At 42.2% G+C, this 12,875-nt stretch overlaps 1 protein-coding gene across 2 annotated transcripts in view; it reads right to left on the reverse strand.

Moving 5' to 3' along the window:
- ELMO2 (engulfment and cell motility 2) overlaps nucleotides 1-12,875 on the reverse strand; it is a 133,608-nt gene that overhangs the window by 11,840 nt on the left and 108,893 nt on the right. For both annotated transcript variants that reach the window (XM_077459209.1, XM_077459208.1), the window contains 3 exons: nucleotides 7,303-7,407; nucleotides 4,968-5,076; nucleotides 911-1,047 (listed from right to left, as the gene is read on the reverse strand). In XM_077459209.1, coding sequence (XP_077315335.1) covers nucleotides 911-1,047; nucleotides 4,968-5,076; nucleotides 7,303-7,407 — 351 coding nt within the window. The remainder of the gene's footprint in view (nucleotides 1-910; nucleotides 1,048-4,967; nucleotides 5,077-7,302; nucleotides 7,408-12,875) is intronic.

The following is a 12,875-nucleotide window of genomic DNA, read 5'->3' on the forward strand; positions in this document are numbered from 1 at the left end:
TTATGTATCGCCAGTTCGACCTTTAAAGCAGAACTTCACTCTCTCAGCCTCAACCAATATTGACTATCTTTAATCCGTATGCTGCTAGCATTAGTAAATAGATAAGAAAGTAGATCATATCTACTTGTTTGAAGAAACATAAAAAAAAAATTTAAATTACTTTCTGGTTTCTTGCCTAGCCAAATTATGTTATACATTCAAGGAGTTTTCAGGAGGGGAGGAGGGACTTTCTCAGATAAGCAAACCCTCCTGCCTGTATACCTGAGCTAAAGGCAGATGGATTCCAGGAAGTAAATGACACATGAATCATCTGTCCTTACTCAAGATGCCCAAGAAATGTTAGGATGTGTTTTTTCAAAGTGATTTCTTTGACTCTCAGCATTTACCCAAAACATTAGTTTTGGTTGGACTGGTTCTTTAAATTTGCTTTCTAAAGTCTGGCAGATTTTGCTTAAAGTGGTTGTACAGCCTCAAGGTTTTTTACCTTAATGCAAGAAGGTGAAAAACGTTCTATACTGCAGCTACCCCCTTTTACTTACCTGAGCCTGCTCCGATCCAGTGATGTGCACAAGCGCAGCGGCTCTAGCCACCGTCACTTTCCTCATTGGACAGATTGAAAGCAGCAGAAGTCATTGGCTCCTGCTGCTGTCAATTAAATCTTGTGACACATGGGGGGGGGGACTTTGTCAATGGACGCAGCAGCGGGACTTGGGAGTGAGCAAAGGAAAGCAGCTTTCCTGATGAAGGGGAGGAGGCTGGAGCTCCGGCGAAGAGGATATGGGCTGCTCAGTGCAAAACGATTGCACAGAGCAGGTAAGTATAGGCATGTTTGTTATTTTTATTTTTTGTAAAACAAAAGGTTTACGAACAATTTAATAAAAATGATCTTTCCCTTCATACAGCCCAGTACCTTGTTAAAGTCTTCAGCAGTAGCTCTCATCTCCTTCCACGTTTTGTTAACCAACTGAATGCAGATACAAAAGAATTCTTCAAATGCCCTCTCATGAGTAAAGAACATGGGGTGGTAATCGTTACGGCCTTCATTAGCTACACAACAGAAAGATAGGTCTCTAAATACAGTCAGAGGAGTGAGCATCCAGCATGGTAATAAATGGGGAATGTTACTAGTGAATGTCATTATACAGTGCCTTTCAAAAGTATTCACCCCCCTTGACTTTTTACTTAATTTGTTACATTACAGCCTTTACTTCAATGTTTTTTAAAGTGAATTATATGTGATGGATCAGAACACAATAGTCTAAGTTGGTGAAGTAAAATTGGAAAAATAGATACATAAAACTATATTTCAGAAATGAAAAACTGATAATTGGTGTGTATGTATTCACCCCCTTTGTTATGAAGCCCATAAATGGCTCTGGTGCAACCAATTACCTTCAGAAGTCACATAATTAGTGAAATAATGTCCACCTGTGTGCAATCTAAATGTCACATGACCTGTCATTACATATAAACACCTTGAAAGGCCCCAGAGGCTGCAACACCTAAGCAAGAGGCATCACTAACCAAACACTGCCACCAATGAACTCTCCAAACAAGTAAGGGACAATGTTGTTGAGAAGTACAAGTCAGAGTTAGGTTATAAAAAAAATATACAAATCTTTGATGATCCCTAGGAGTACCATCAAATCTATCTTAATCAAATGGAAAGAACATGGCACAACAAACCTGCCAAGAGAGGGCCGCACACCAAAACTCATGGACCGGGCAAGGAGGGCATTAATCAGAGAGGCAGCACAGAGACCTAAGGCAACCCTGGAGGAGCTGCAGAGTTCCACAGCAGAGACTGGAGTATCTGTACATAGGACCACAATAAGCCATACGCTCCATAGAGTTGGGCTTTATAGCAGAGTGGCCAGAAGAAAGCCATTACTTTCAGCAAAAAACAAAATGGCACATTTTGAGTTTGGGAAAAGGCACGTGGGAGACTCCCAAAATGTATGGATGTATACTTTTTGGCCATCAAAGAAAACACTATGTCAGGCGCAAACCCAACACATCACATCACCCAAAGAACACCATGGTGAAACATGGTGGTAGCCGCATCATGCTGTGGGGATGTTTTTCAGCAGATTAGACTGGGAAACTGGTCAGAGATGAGGGAAAGATGGATGGTGCTAAATACAGGGATATTCTTGAGCAAAACCTGTACCACTCTGTGTGTGATTTGAGGCTAGGATGGAGGTTCACCTTCCAGCATGACAATGACCCCAAACACACTGCTAAAGCAACACTTAAGTGGTTTAAGGGGAAACATTTAAATGTGTTGGAATGGCCTAGTCAAAGCCCAGACCTCAATCCAATAGAAAATCTGTGGTCAGACTTAAAGATTGCTGTTCACAAGCGCAAACCTTCCAACTTGAAGGAGCTGGAACAGTTTTGCAATTAGGAATGGGCAAAAATCCCAGTGGTAAGATGTGACAAGCTCATAGAGACTTATCCAAAGCCACTTGGAGCTGTGATAGCAGAAAAAGGTGCCTCTCCAAAGTATTGACTTTAGGGGGGTGAATAGTTATACACATTGACTTTTTCTGTTATTTTGTCCTATTTGATGTTTGCTTTACAATAAAAAAAAATCTTCAAAGTTATGGGCATGTTCTGTAAATTAAATGATGCAAATCCTCAAACAATCCATGTTAATTCGGGTTGTGAGGCAACAAAACACGAAAAATGCCAAGGGGGTGAATACTTTTGCATGGCACTGTACTTAGCATGGTAATAAATGGGAAATGTTACCAGCGAATGTCATTATACTTAGCATGGTAATAAATGGGGAATGTTACTAGCGAACGTCATTATAGTTAGCATGGCAATAAATGGGAAATGTTACTAGCGAATGTCATTATACTTAGCCTGGTAATAAATGGGAAATGTTACTAGCGAATGTCATTATACTTAGCCTGGTAATAAATGGGCAACGTTACTAGAGAATGTCATACTTAGCATGGCAATAAATGGGGAATGTTACTAGCGAATGTCATTATACTTAGCATGGTAATAAATGGGAAATGTTACTAGCGAATGTCATTATGCTTAGCCTGGTAATAAATGGGCAATGTTACTAGCGAATGTCATTATACTTAGCCTGGTAATAAATGGGCAACATTACTAGAGAATTTCATTATACTTAGCATGGCAATAAATGGGGAATGTTACTAGCGAATGTCATTATACTTAGCATGGCAATAAATGGGAAATGTTACTAGCGAATGTCATTATACTTAGCCTGGTAATAAATGGGCAACGTTACTAGAGAATGTCATACTTAGCATGGCAATAAATGGGGAATGTTACTAGCGAATGTCATTATACTTAGCATGGTAATAAATGGGAAATGTTACTAGCGAATGTCATTATACTTAGCATGGCAATAAATGGGGAATGTTACTAGCGAATGTCATTATACTTAGCATGGCAATAAATGGGAAATGTTACTAGCGAATGTCATTATACTTAGCCTGGTAATAAATGGGCAACGTTACTAGAGAATGTCATACTTAGCATGGCAATAAATGGGGAATGTTACTAGCGAATGTCATTATACTTAGCATGGTAATAAATGGGAAATGTTACTAGCGAATGTCATTATGCTTAGCCTGGTAATAAATGGGCAATGTTACTAGCGAATGTCATTATACTTAGCCTGGTAATAAATGGGCAACATTACTAGAGAATTTCATTATACTTAGCATGGCAATAAATGGGGAATGTTACTAGCGAATGTGATTATACTTAGCATGATAATAAATCGGAAATGTTACTAGCGAATGTGATTATACTTAGCATGGTAATAAATGGGGAATGTTACTAGCGAACGTCATTATACTTAGCATGGTAATAAATGGGAAATGTTACTAGCGAATGTCATTATACTTAGCATGGTAATAAATGGGAAATGTTACCAGCGAATGTCATTATACTTAGCCTGGTAATAAATGGGCAACGTTACTAGAGAATGTCATACTTAGCATGGCAATAAATGGGGAATGTTACTAGCGAATGTCATTATACTTAGCATGGTAATAAATGGGAAATGTTACTAGCGAATGTCATTATACTTAGCATGGCAATAAATGGGGAATGTTACTAGCGAATGTCATTATACTTAGCATGGCAATAAATGGGAAATGTTACTAGCGAATGTCATTATACTTAGCCTGGTAATAAATGGGCAACGTTACTAGAGAATGTCATACTTAGCATGGCAATAAATGGGGAATGTTACTAGCGAATGTCATTATACTTAGCATGGTAATAAATGGGAAATGTTACTAGCGAATGTCATTATGCTTAGCCTGGTAATAAATGGGCAATGTTACTAGCGAATGTCATTATACTTAGCCTGGTAATAAATGGGCAACATTACTAGAGAATTTCATTATACTTAGCATGGCAATAAATGGGGAATGTTACTAGCGAATGTGATTATACTTAGCATGATAATAAATCGGAAATGTTACTAGCGAATGTGATTATACTTAGCATGGTAATAAATGGGGAATGTTACTAGCGAACGTCATTATACTTAGCATGGTAATAAATGGGAAATGTTACTAGCGAATGTCATTATACTTAGCATGGTAATAAATGGGAAATGTTACCAGCGAATGTCATTATACTTAGCCTGGTAATAAATGGGCAACGTTACTAGAGAATGTCATACTTAGCATGGCAATAAATGGGGAATGTTACTAGCGAATGTCATTATACTTAGCATGGTAATAAATGGGGAATGTTACTAGCGAATGTCATTATACTTAGCATGGTAATAAATGGGAAATGTTACTAGCGAATGTCATTATACTTAGCATGATAATAAATGGGTAAAGTTATTAGCGAATGTCATTACAGTTAGCATGGCAATAAATGGGGAACGTTATTAGCGAATCTCATTATACTTAGCATGGTAATAAATGGGAAATGTTACTAGCGATTGTCATTATACTTACGCAATTCTCCAACCTGAAGTATCTCGCATAACATCTTAGTCAGTTCAATGGCGCTGCGTCCAAATGGACATTCATGCTTATCTTCCCTACTGCTATTCTCCAACACAATCTGCAGAACACCAAAGTGCAACAAGAAGAACATTTTATGGCTCACACAGTGAACAGAAACAGACAAGAGAAATTCACTCAAATTAAAAATGTAGAATACAAGTGAGCAGCAAACAAAAATTGTTGGAAAAATAGAATGCGTCAGAATTATGAATATTGTGTAATATCCCATATGTATTATGGACTTAATATGCCCCATATTTGGGAAGGGTAGGCCCCATAGGAGATGGTGCATTGACTGGGTGGTGGTGAGGAGGTCTACAATCCAGTTGTTTCTGACAGATGGATGGAAAGACGCAGGGAGGGTTAGAGGTTTATTGAACTTGCTGGTTGTGAAATATGCAGCAGACTTTGGGGAATGTGGCCAAAGATAGTATTGTACATTGTAGGTAAGACAGACAGCATAGGAATATTATACGATATGGGAATTTGCAGAGCTCATCACAATGTTGTATCTCATGAGAGATCGAGACAAGGGTTTAAAGTAAAACTAAACCCAACAAAAAATGAAAACACTACAGCTTACAATCCCTAGATGTGGTGGCAGCATTACATTTCCTTTTACAGGCTTTTTTCCTTTATTGTCACCTGGCAGTAACACACGTCCCGTCCGAGAGCAACGACAGTAACCCACTATACTGTGTCTACGGAAGAACAGTATTTTTGCATTTCTATCAGAATGAACAGCTATTTCTGTACTTGCAGAAAATGTTCTTAGTCTGAAATAGAAAAAGAATGCACTCACCACATCTAGGGATTGGTAAACTGCAATATATAAAATTTTTGTTCTTGGATTTGATATACCGTATTTATCGGTGTATAACACTTTATTACCCTGAAAACAGAGGGTAAATTGTGCCTGCATGTTATACACCGGTTGGTCATCGGGCGGTCACCCATTGGGAGGGTGTCAGGCCTCCCTGCCTCTCCTGGCCCTGGGAGTGTGCTGCCAGCATACTTTAAACTTCAGAAAACATTACTGCCAGCCCTTTCTAATATACTGGTCCTCCTGTGTATGTAAATCTAAGCCTCTAAAATCCCTCTATTACCGCTGCTCGTTCTGGCCGCTCTCCTCCTCCCGCTCCACCTCCTTCTCAAGTATAGCTTTTGATTGAAGGAGGATAGCGGTCATGTGACCATCAATGAAAGACAGGAGAGCAGTCACATGACCGGATCCCCGGTGTTAATGGAGGTATTTAGAAGCTTTGATTTACAATGAGTGACACAGGAGGAGTGGTGTATGAGTATGAGTGTACTATGGGGGGGGGGGTCTGTGTACTATGTGGTGGGCTGTGTGTTATGCAGGGGGTCTGTGTGTTATGCAGGGGGTCTGTGTGTTATGCAGGGGGTCTGTGTGTTTTGCAGGGGGTCTGTGTGTTTTGCAGGGGGTCTGTGTGTTTTGCAGGGGGTCTGTGTGTTTTGCAGGGGGTCTGTGTGTTTTGCAGGGGGCTTAGTGTACCATGCAGGTTAACTCTTAAAGTTAAAGTACCTGTTATACGCCTGTGCGTGTTATACGCCTGTGCGTGTTATACGCCTGTGCGTGTTATACGCCGATAAATATGGTACTTTAAATTGCATTGTGTTGGCGTTTGAGGAAGCAAAAGCTACCGAAACCGAGTGGTGTTAGTAGATGGAGAGCATTGCAATCTTGAAAAAAAGATAGCCTTGCACTACATCTGACCTATACTACAGAGAAAGCAGGCAGAGAAGCAAAGAAGATGCTCACTATTCTTGGTTACAGCATGCTCTGTACACTGTAGAGGCTGTTCCCATGTTTCTATGGTACATTAACGGGGACAGGAAGAAATAAACTGGCCACGTATCTGTAAAGATTTCAGCTGCGGACTCCATTTTTATGTGGAGTGGAGGAATAAATGTAGGTTCTGTCCCACGTACAGGCATATTAGGGCAGGTACCAGCAGCCTGTAGACCCTTGAGTAAGGATCCTGAATCAAGTTGGGAAGTGCATGGGTTATGAATGACTTGAATAGCTGAAAATGAAATGACACCAGACTACTTCGGTTATCAGCATAATGGAAAAAGGCAGAATGGAAAAGCAGACCGAGTTCACAACCTCCTGGCTGCAAGTGGCAAATATAATAAAAGTTTACCGACACATTTAGGATCTGCAGGTTCATTTTGAAAACAACCTTCCTGAAAACTATTTAAAAGGAGAAAAGTTCCTCTACTGTGAAGACAGAACTGGCAGGGCTGTAACAAGACTCACCCGTACGTAGGTGTCCTGGTGGAATTTTGCCAGGTACAGCATATTGTCAAGAGCCAGCATACCCGGGGGTGTCTGAATGAAATCCAGAGCTGGGTTCACATGATTCTGAAAGAGAAAGATTTTATGTTATAGCTCCATAATCTAGTTCTATCAGCACTGCAGATCAGTGACCAAATCAGGGATGATCTGTGTTTATCGGGTGTTTACCACTCATTTACTTTGCAGGAAGAACCATCTACCTACTAAGAACAAAAAAGGGTTTAACTTAAACCCTTACCAGTTGCTTGCACATTCACTTATGGAGTTTATCCTCAATGACTGGTATCAGTAAAGCCTAAATAAAAGTATCCACACAATGATGGATTGTGGGGACATTGCATCTATAATACATGGGTACTGATACATACAAGCTATGGGAGACAGACTATGCTTGTTTAAAGCGGAACTTCCGTGATTTTTTTCATCTTTCCATCTATTAAATCTTCAGCCTATGCTTATGACAACCAGCACAGCTCACTCTCGTGAGAGTTTGTCAGGAAGGGAGTGGGGATGAGCCTCACTGTGCCCCATCAAATTCAGCCTCACCGTGCCCCATCAAATTCAGCCTCACTGTGCCCCATCATATGCAGCCTCACTGTGCCCCATCATATGCAGCCTCACTCTGCCCCATCATATGCAGCCTCACTCTGCCCCATCATATGCAGCCTCACTCTGCCCCATCATATGCAGCCTCAACGTGCCCCATCATATGCAGCCTCAACGTGCCCCATCATATGCAGCCTCAACGTGCCCCATCATATGCAGCCTCAACGTGCCCCATCATATGCAGCCTCAACGTGCCCCATCATATGCAGCCTCAACGTGCCCCATCATATGCAGCCTCAACGTGCCCCATCATATGCAGCCTCAACGTGCCCCATCATATGCAGCCTCAACGTGCCCCATCATATGCAGCCTCACCGTGCCCCATCATATGCAGCCTCACCGTGCCCCATCATATGCAGCCTCACCGTGCCCCATCATATGCAGCCTCACTCTGCCTCATCAAATGCCGCCTCATCAAATGCCGCCTCACTCTGCCCCATCATATGCAGCCTCATTGTGCCCCATCATACGCAGCCTCCTAATGCCCCATCATATGCAGCCTCATTGTGCCCCATCATACGCAGCCTCATTATGCCCCATCATATGAAGTCTCACTGTGCCCCATCAAATGCAGCCTCACTGTGCCCCATCATACGCAGCCTCACCCTGCCCTATCAAATGCAGCCTCACCGTGCCCCCATCAAATGTAGCCTCACTTACCTTACAGGCAGCTACGATCAGGCTTTGCGTTTCACAGAGCTGCCGATGTCACTGGAACAGGGAAACCGGAAGTAACCTCTTAACTTGAACAACAAAGCTCCCGCCTGTAGTAATACTGCTTTGGAATGCGTCGCAAAGCAGGTCAAATTTCTGCAAATGAAGCGCCTCGTCTGCAATCTCATGATTGCATTGACGTGGAGCTTCCCATAGTGCACTATGTCCGGCACCCGATCACAGTGCACTTAAAGAACATTTTTTTTACTTTGTGACTGCTTTAGGGGGCAGCACCCGTGCGCCCCCTATGGATGGGCCGCCACTGCTGATGTCACAAGAGCAACTCATCAGAGCCTTCCATGTAACTCTATGTAATTGCTCCCTCACTGGCTTTAAACACTGCCGATTCTTCCTCAACTGCAACGGGGTAGAGAGGGAAAAACATGTCACTGGCCACGCTAGCGAGGGAGCAATTCTAAAGAGACTGGCAAGCAGTCTTTTATCGATCCTTATGATAAAAGCCTGCCTGCCAGGGTTAAGATCACTTGTGTGACATCAACAATCCGGCAGCTCAGAACTGAATTAAATTCATGCCTATCCATTTCACAAGGGCCACGGGATAAAACTGAATTATACTTTCTAATGTGCCTATTCTGTGAAGTCAAATTTATTTCCTATATTGAACCTAGAACGGAATGGGCAAGCAGCTACTATTTCTGCATACTATTATTCATACTGTTACTATGGCAATAGTCTAAGAATGATAAAATGTTAAATGTTAACATATGTCCGCAGGAATAAGACTTGCAGGTAAAATGAAATGCAATGATGTACAACTCAACACTAAACGCACATACTTTGTAATAATTACAGAATTATTTTGTAAACCTGTCAAAAGAACATGAATAATAAACACACACACACACACACACACACACACACACACACACACACACACACACACACACACACACACATATATATGAAACTAAGAACTAAGGAAAGGTTCCTAGTGCATTGCAATAAAAATTGTGATTAATACCAGCACCAGTAACGTATGCCCCAATCACTCTTATAGGGCATTCACCTACTAAGCTGCCACATTAACGAGTCATTACCCATAAGCACTTTCACTTATTCGAGAGGGTAATTTGCATACATTTCACAAGGAGCGCTGCCTGAAGTCATACGACCTATACATTTCCCCACGCTCTGGGATTAAAAAAATAAATAAAATACCCAAGCAGTGCCCCCTCTACCCCTGCTCTGCTTATTAAAATAAATGTTAAGGGCAGAAGGTATTTTTACCTAAGGCCCCTTTCACAATGGGGCGGTGCGGGCGCCGGAGGTAAGACAGCGCTATTTTTAGCTGCGCTTTACCGTTCTTTTATCAGTGGTATTCGTCCGCTAAGCAGGGGCGGATTTACCCCCCTGCTAGTGGGCGTGAAAGGGTTAAAACCACCACAAAGCGCTGCATTCATTTCGATGGGCAGGAGTGTTGAAGGAGTGATATACACACCGCTCCAAAGATGCTGCTAGCAGGACTTTTTTTACCGTCCTGCCAGCACACCGCTCCAAGTGTGACAGCCCTCAGGCTTTCACACTGGAGTGTGATGAGTGGCTCTTTCAGGACGCTATTTTTAGCGCTGTAGCGCCTGCAAAACGCCTCAGTGTGAAAAGTGTCTTACTGAATTCAAAAAGTAAAAAACCTTCTTTGTGCAGCATTACCCCCCCCCCCCCCCCGCAAATACATTCTCAAGACCGATCTCAATCCAGCGATGTGCATGAGAGCCAAGGCTCTCTCGCTCCTCACTGGCTCATATACAGCAGCAACAACTGCTGTCAATCAGAGAGTGACGAGGGAGCAAGGGTAGGGACGAGGCCCACTCTGTGTGTCCTATAGACACAGAGCAGGGCTTGGGAGCGAGCATGCACAAATGCCCCCATAGCAAGCAACTTGCTATAGGGGCACTCAGCGGGTGGGTGGAGCTAGGAGCACAAGTGGGGGGGACCCAAGAAAGAGGAGGATTGGAGCTGCTCTGTGCAAAACCACTTCACACAAACAGGTAAGTGTAACACGTATGTTACTTTAATAAAATAAAATAACAACCTTACAATCACTTTAAGTCTAGGAGTTGAGAAATAAGCTTATTCCTCACTCCCTGGGCAGCCAGCAATTTCCTGCTTGCGCCAACGAGTTGTGGATGGGATTAAACTGCATTGTAACGGGCAATGTCCTGCATTTTACATGATGACGTCACAATGTGACCACCAGCCACAGCACACAAGAGGAAAGGCTTTGATGGATCAGCCTCCCAGGGTGTTGAAAGATTGCTGGGGCAAGGAGGAAGCAAATATTATAGCTTATTCCTCCACCCCAACACTTAATGAGAATCTAATTCTTGTAAGAGAAATCCTGACGTTCAGCTTTAAAGAAGATGCAACTCCTAAATGAACGATACCGAGTTTGGTAACCACTTGCCTACCAGGCCAATTCTGACATTTCTCTCCTACATGTAAAAAGCATATTTTTTTGCTATAAAATTACATAGAACCCCAAAACATTATATATATATTTTTTTTTTAGCAAAGACCCTAGAGAATACAATGGCAGCCGTGCAACTGCACGGTATTTGCGCAGCAATTTTACGCTTTTTTTGGGGAAAAAAAAAAGCTGTTTTGTGCTTAAAAAACAAAACAAAAAAAACAGTAAAGTTAGGCCATTTTTTTTCCATTATGTAAAAGATGAAGTTATGCCGAGTAAATAGATACCAAACATGTCACGCTTCAAAATTGCACACACTTGTGGAATGGCGCCAAACTTTGGTACTTAAAAATCCCCATAGGTGACGCTTTAAAATGTTTTGCGTTACAGAGGAGGTATGGGGCTAGAATTATTGCGGTTGCTCGTTCTTGGCGATATCTCACATGTGTGATTGGAACACCGTTTTCATATGTGGGCAGGACTTGCGTATGCATTTGCTTCTGAGTACGAACACACGGGGACAGGGGCGCATTCAAATTTATTTATTTTTTTATTGCTATTTTTTTTTTTTTTTAGTTTGACACGTTTAAAAAAAAAAATTTTTATTTGATCACTTTTATTCCTATTACAAGAAATGTAAACATCCCTTGTAATAGGAATATGGCACGATCGGTCCTCTTTACAATGAGATAAGGGGTCAATATGACCTCACATCTCACCTCTAGGCTGGGAAGCATGAAATTAAAAAAACAAATAAAACGATCTCGGCTTCCCAGCCGAGGTGGCACCGTTTGTCTGAATACAGAGGCTGGGAGTGATATCATAACACCGCGCCCGGCCTTCCGAAAGATCATAGAGACTCTATGGAAATCTCTATGGTCACCACCCAGGGCCCGCGGATCCTGACTCCGACTCACCGATGGAAGTGGTGAGTCGGTAGAAGCACCGGAGGGTGGTGAGAGGGGACTCCACGCCCGGCCTCTGCATTCAAACAAACTGTGCCACCTCAGCTGGGAAGCAGAGATCGTTTTACTGTAAGAACGATCAAGTGGCGGAACAGCCGCTATGATCATTCTTATGGTGTAGGGAATACACACAGCCTCAAGAACTTGTATACGCCAGTGACCACCGCCTTCATGCCGGACCACCTACATTAATATTAATGATATGCTCTGCCAGTCCACATATCTTGTAAGTGTTTTTAACCCTTTTTGGGGAAATGAAACAGCTTTTAATTCTACACTTAGAGGCGCATTTCCTTTGTTTTTCTGTTTCATATCCCCTATTTTGTAGACGTTATAACTTTTGCACAAACCAATCACTATACACTTATTGGGATTTTTATTATCAAAAATATGTAGAATACGTATCGGCCTAAACTGAGGAAAAAAAATATATTTTTGGGGTATATTTATTATAGCAAAAAGTAAACGAAAACAGAGCACCATCACCACCTACCTACCTAACCTGCACTAACAGCATGGAGCACCATCACCACCTACCTACCTACCCTGCACTGCACTGCCAGCACAGAGCACCATCACTACCTACCTACCTACCCTGCACTGCCACCTTCTACTACACAGCACCATCACTACCTACCTACCCTGCTCTGCCACCTTTTACTACACAGCACCATCACTACTTACCTATTCTGCACTGCCTCCTACTACACAGCACCATCACTACCTACCTACCCTGTTACCTTCTACTACACAGCACCATCACTACCTACCTACCCTGCTACCTTCTACTACAAAGCACCATAACTACCTACCTACCCTGCACT

The sequence above is a fragment of the Lithobates pipiens genome, unplaced genomic scaffold (genome assembly GCF_037356315.1).
Source record: "Lithobates pipiens isolate NorthernLeopardFrog02 unplaced genomic scaffold, aLitPip1_a1.2 Scaffold_28, whole genome shotgun sequence".
Lineage (NCBI taxonomy): Eukaryota > Metazoa > Chordata > Amphibia > Anura > Ranidae > Lithobates > Lithobates pipiens.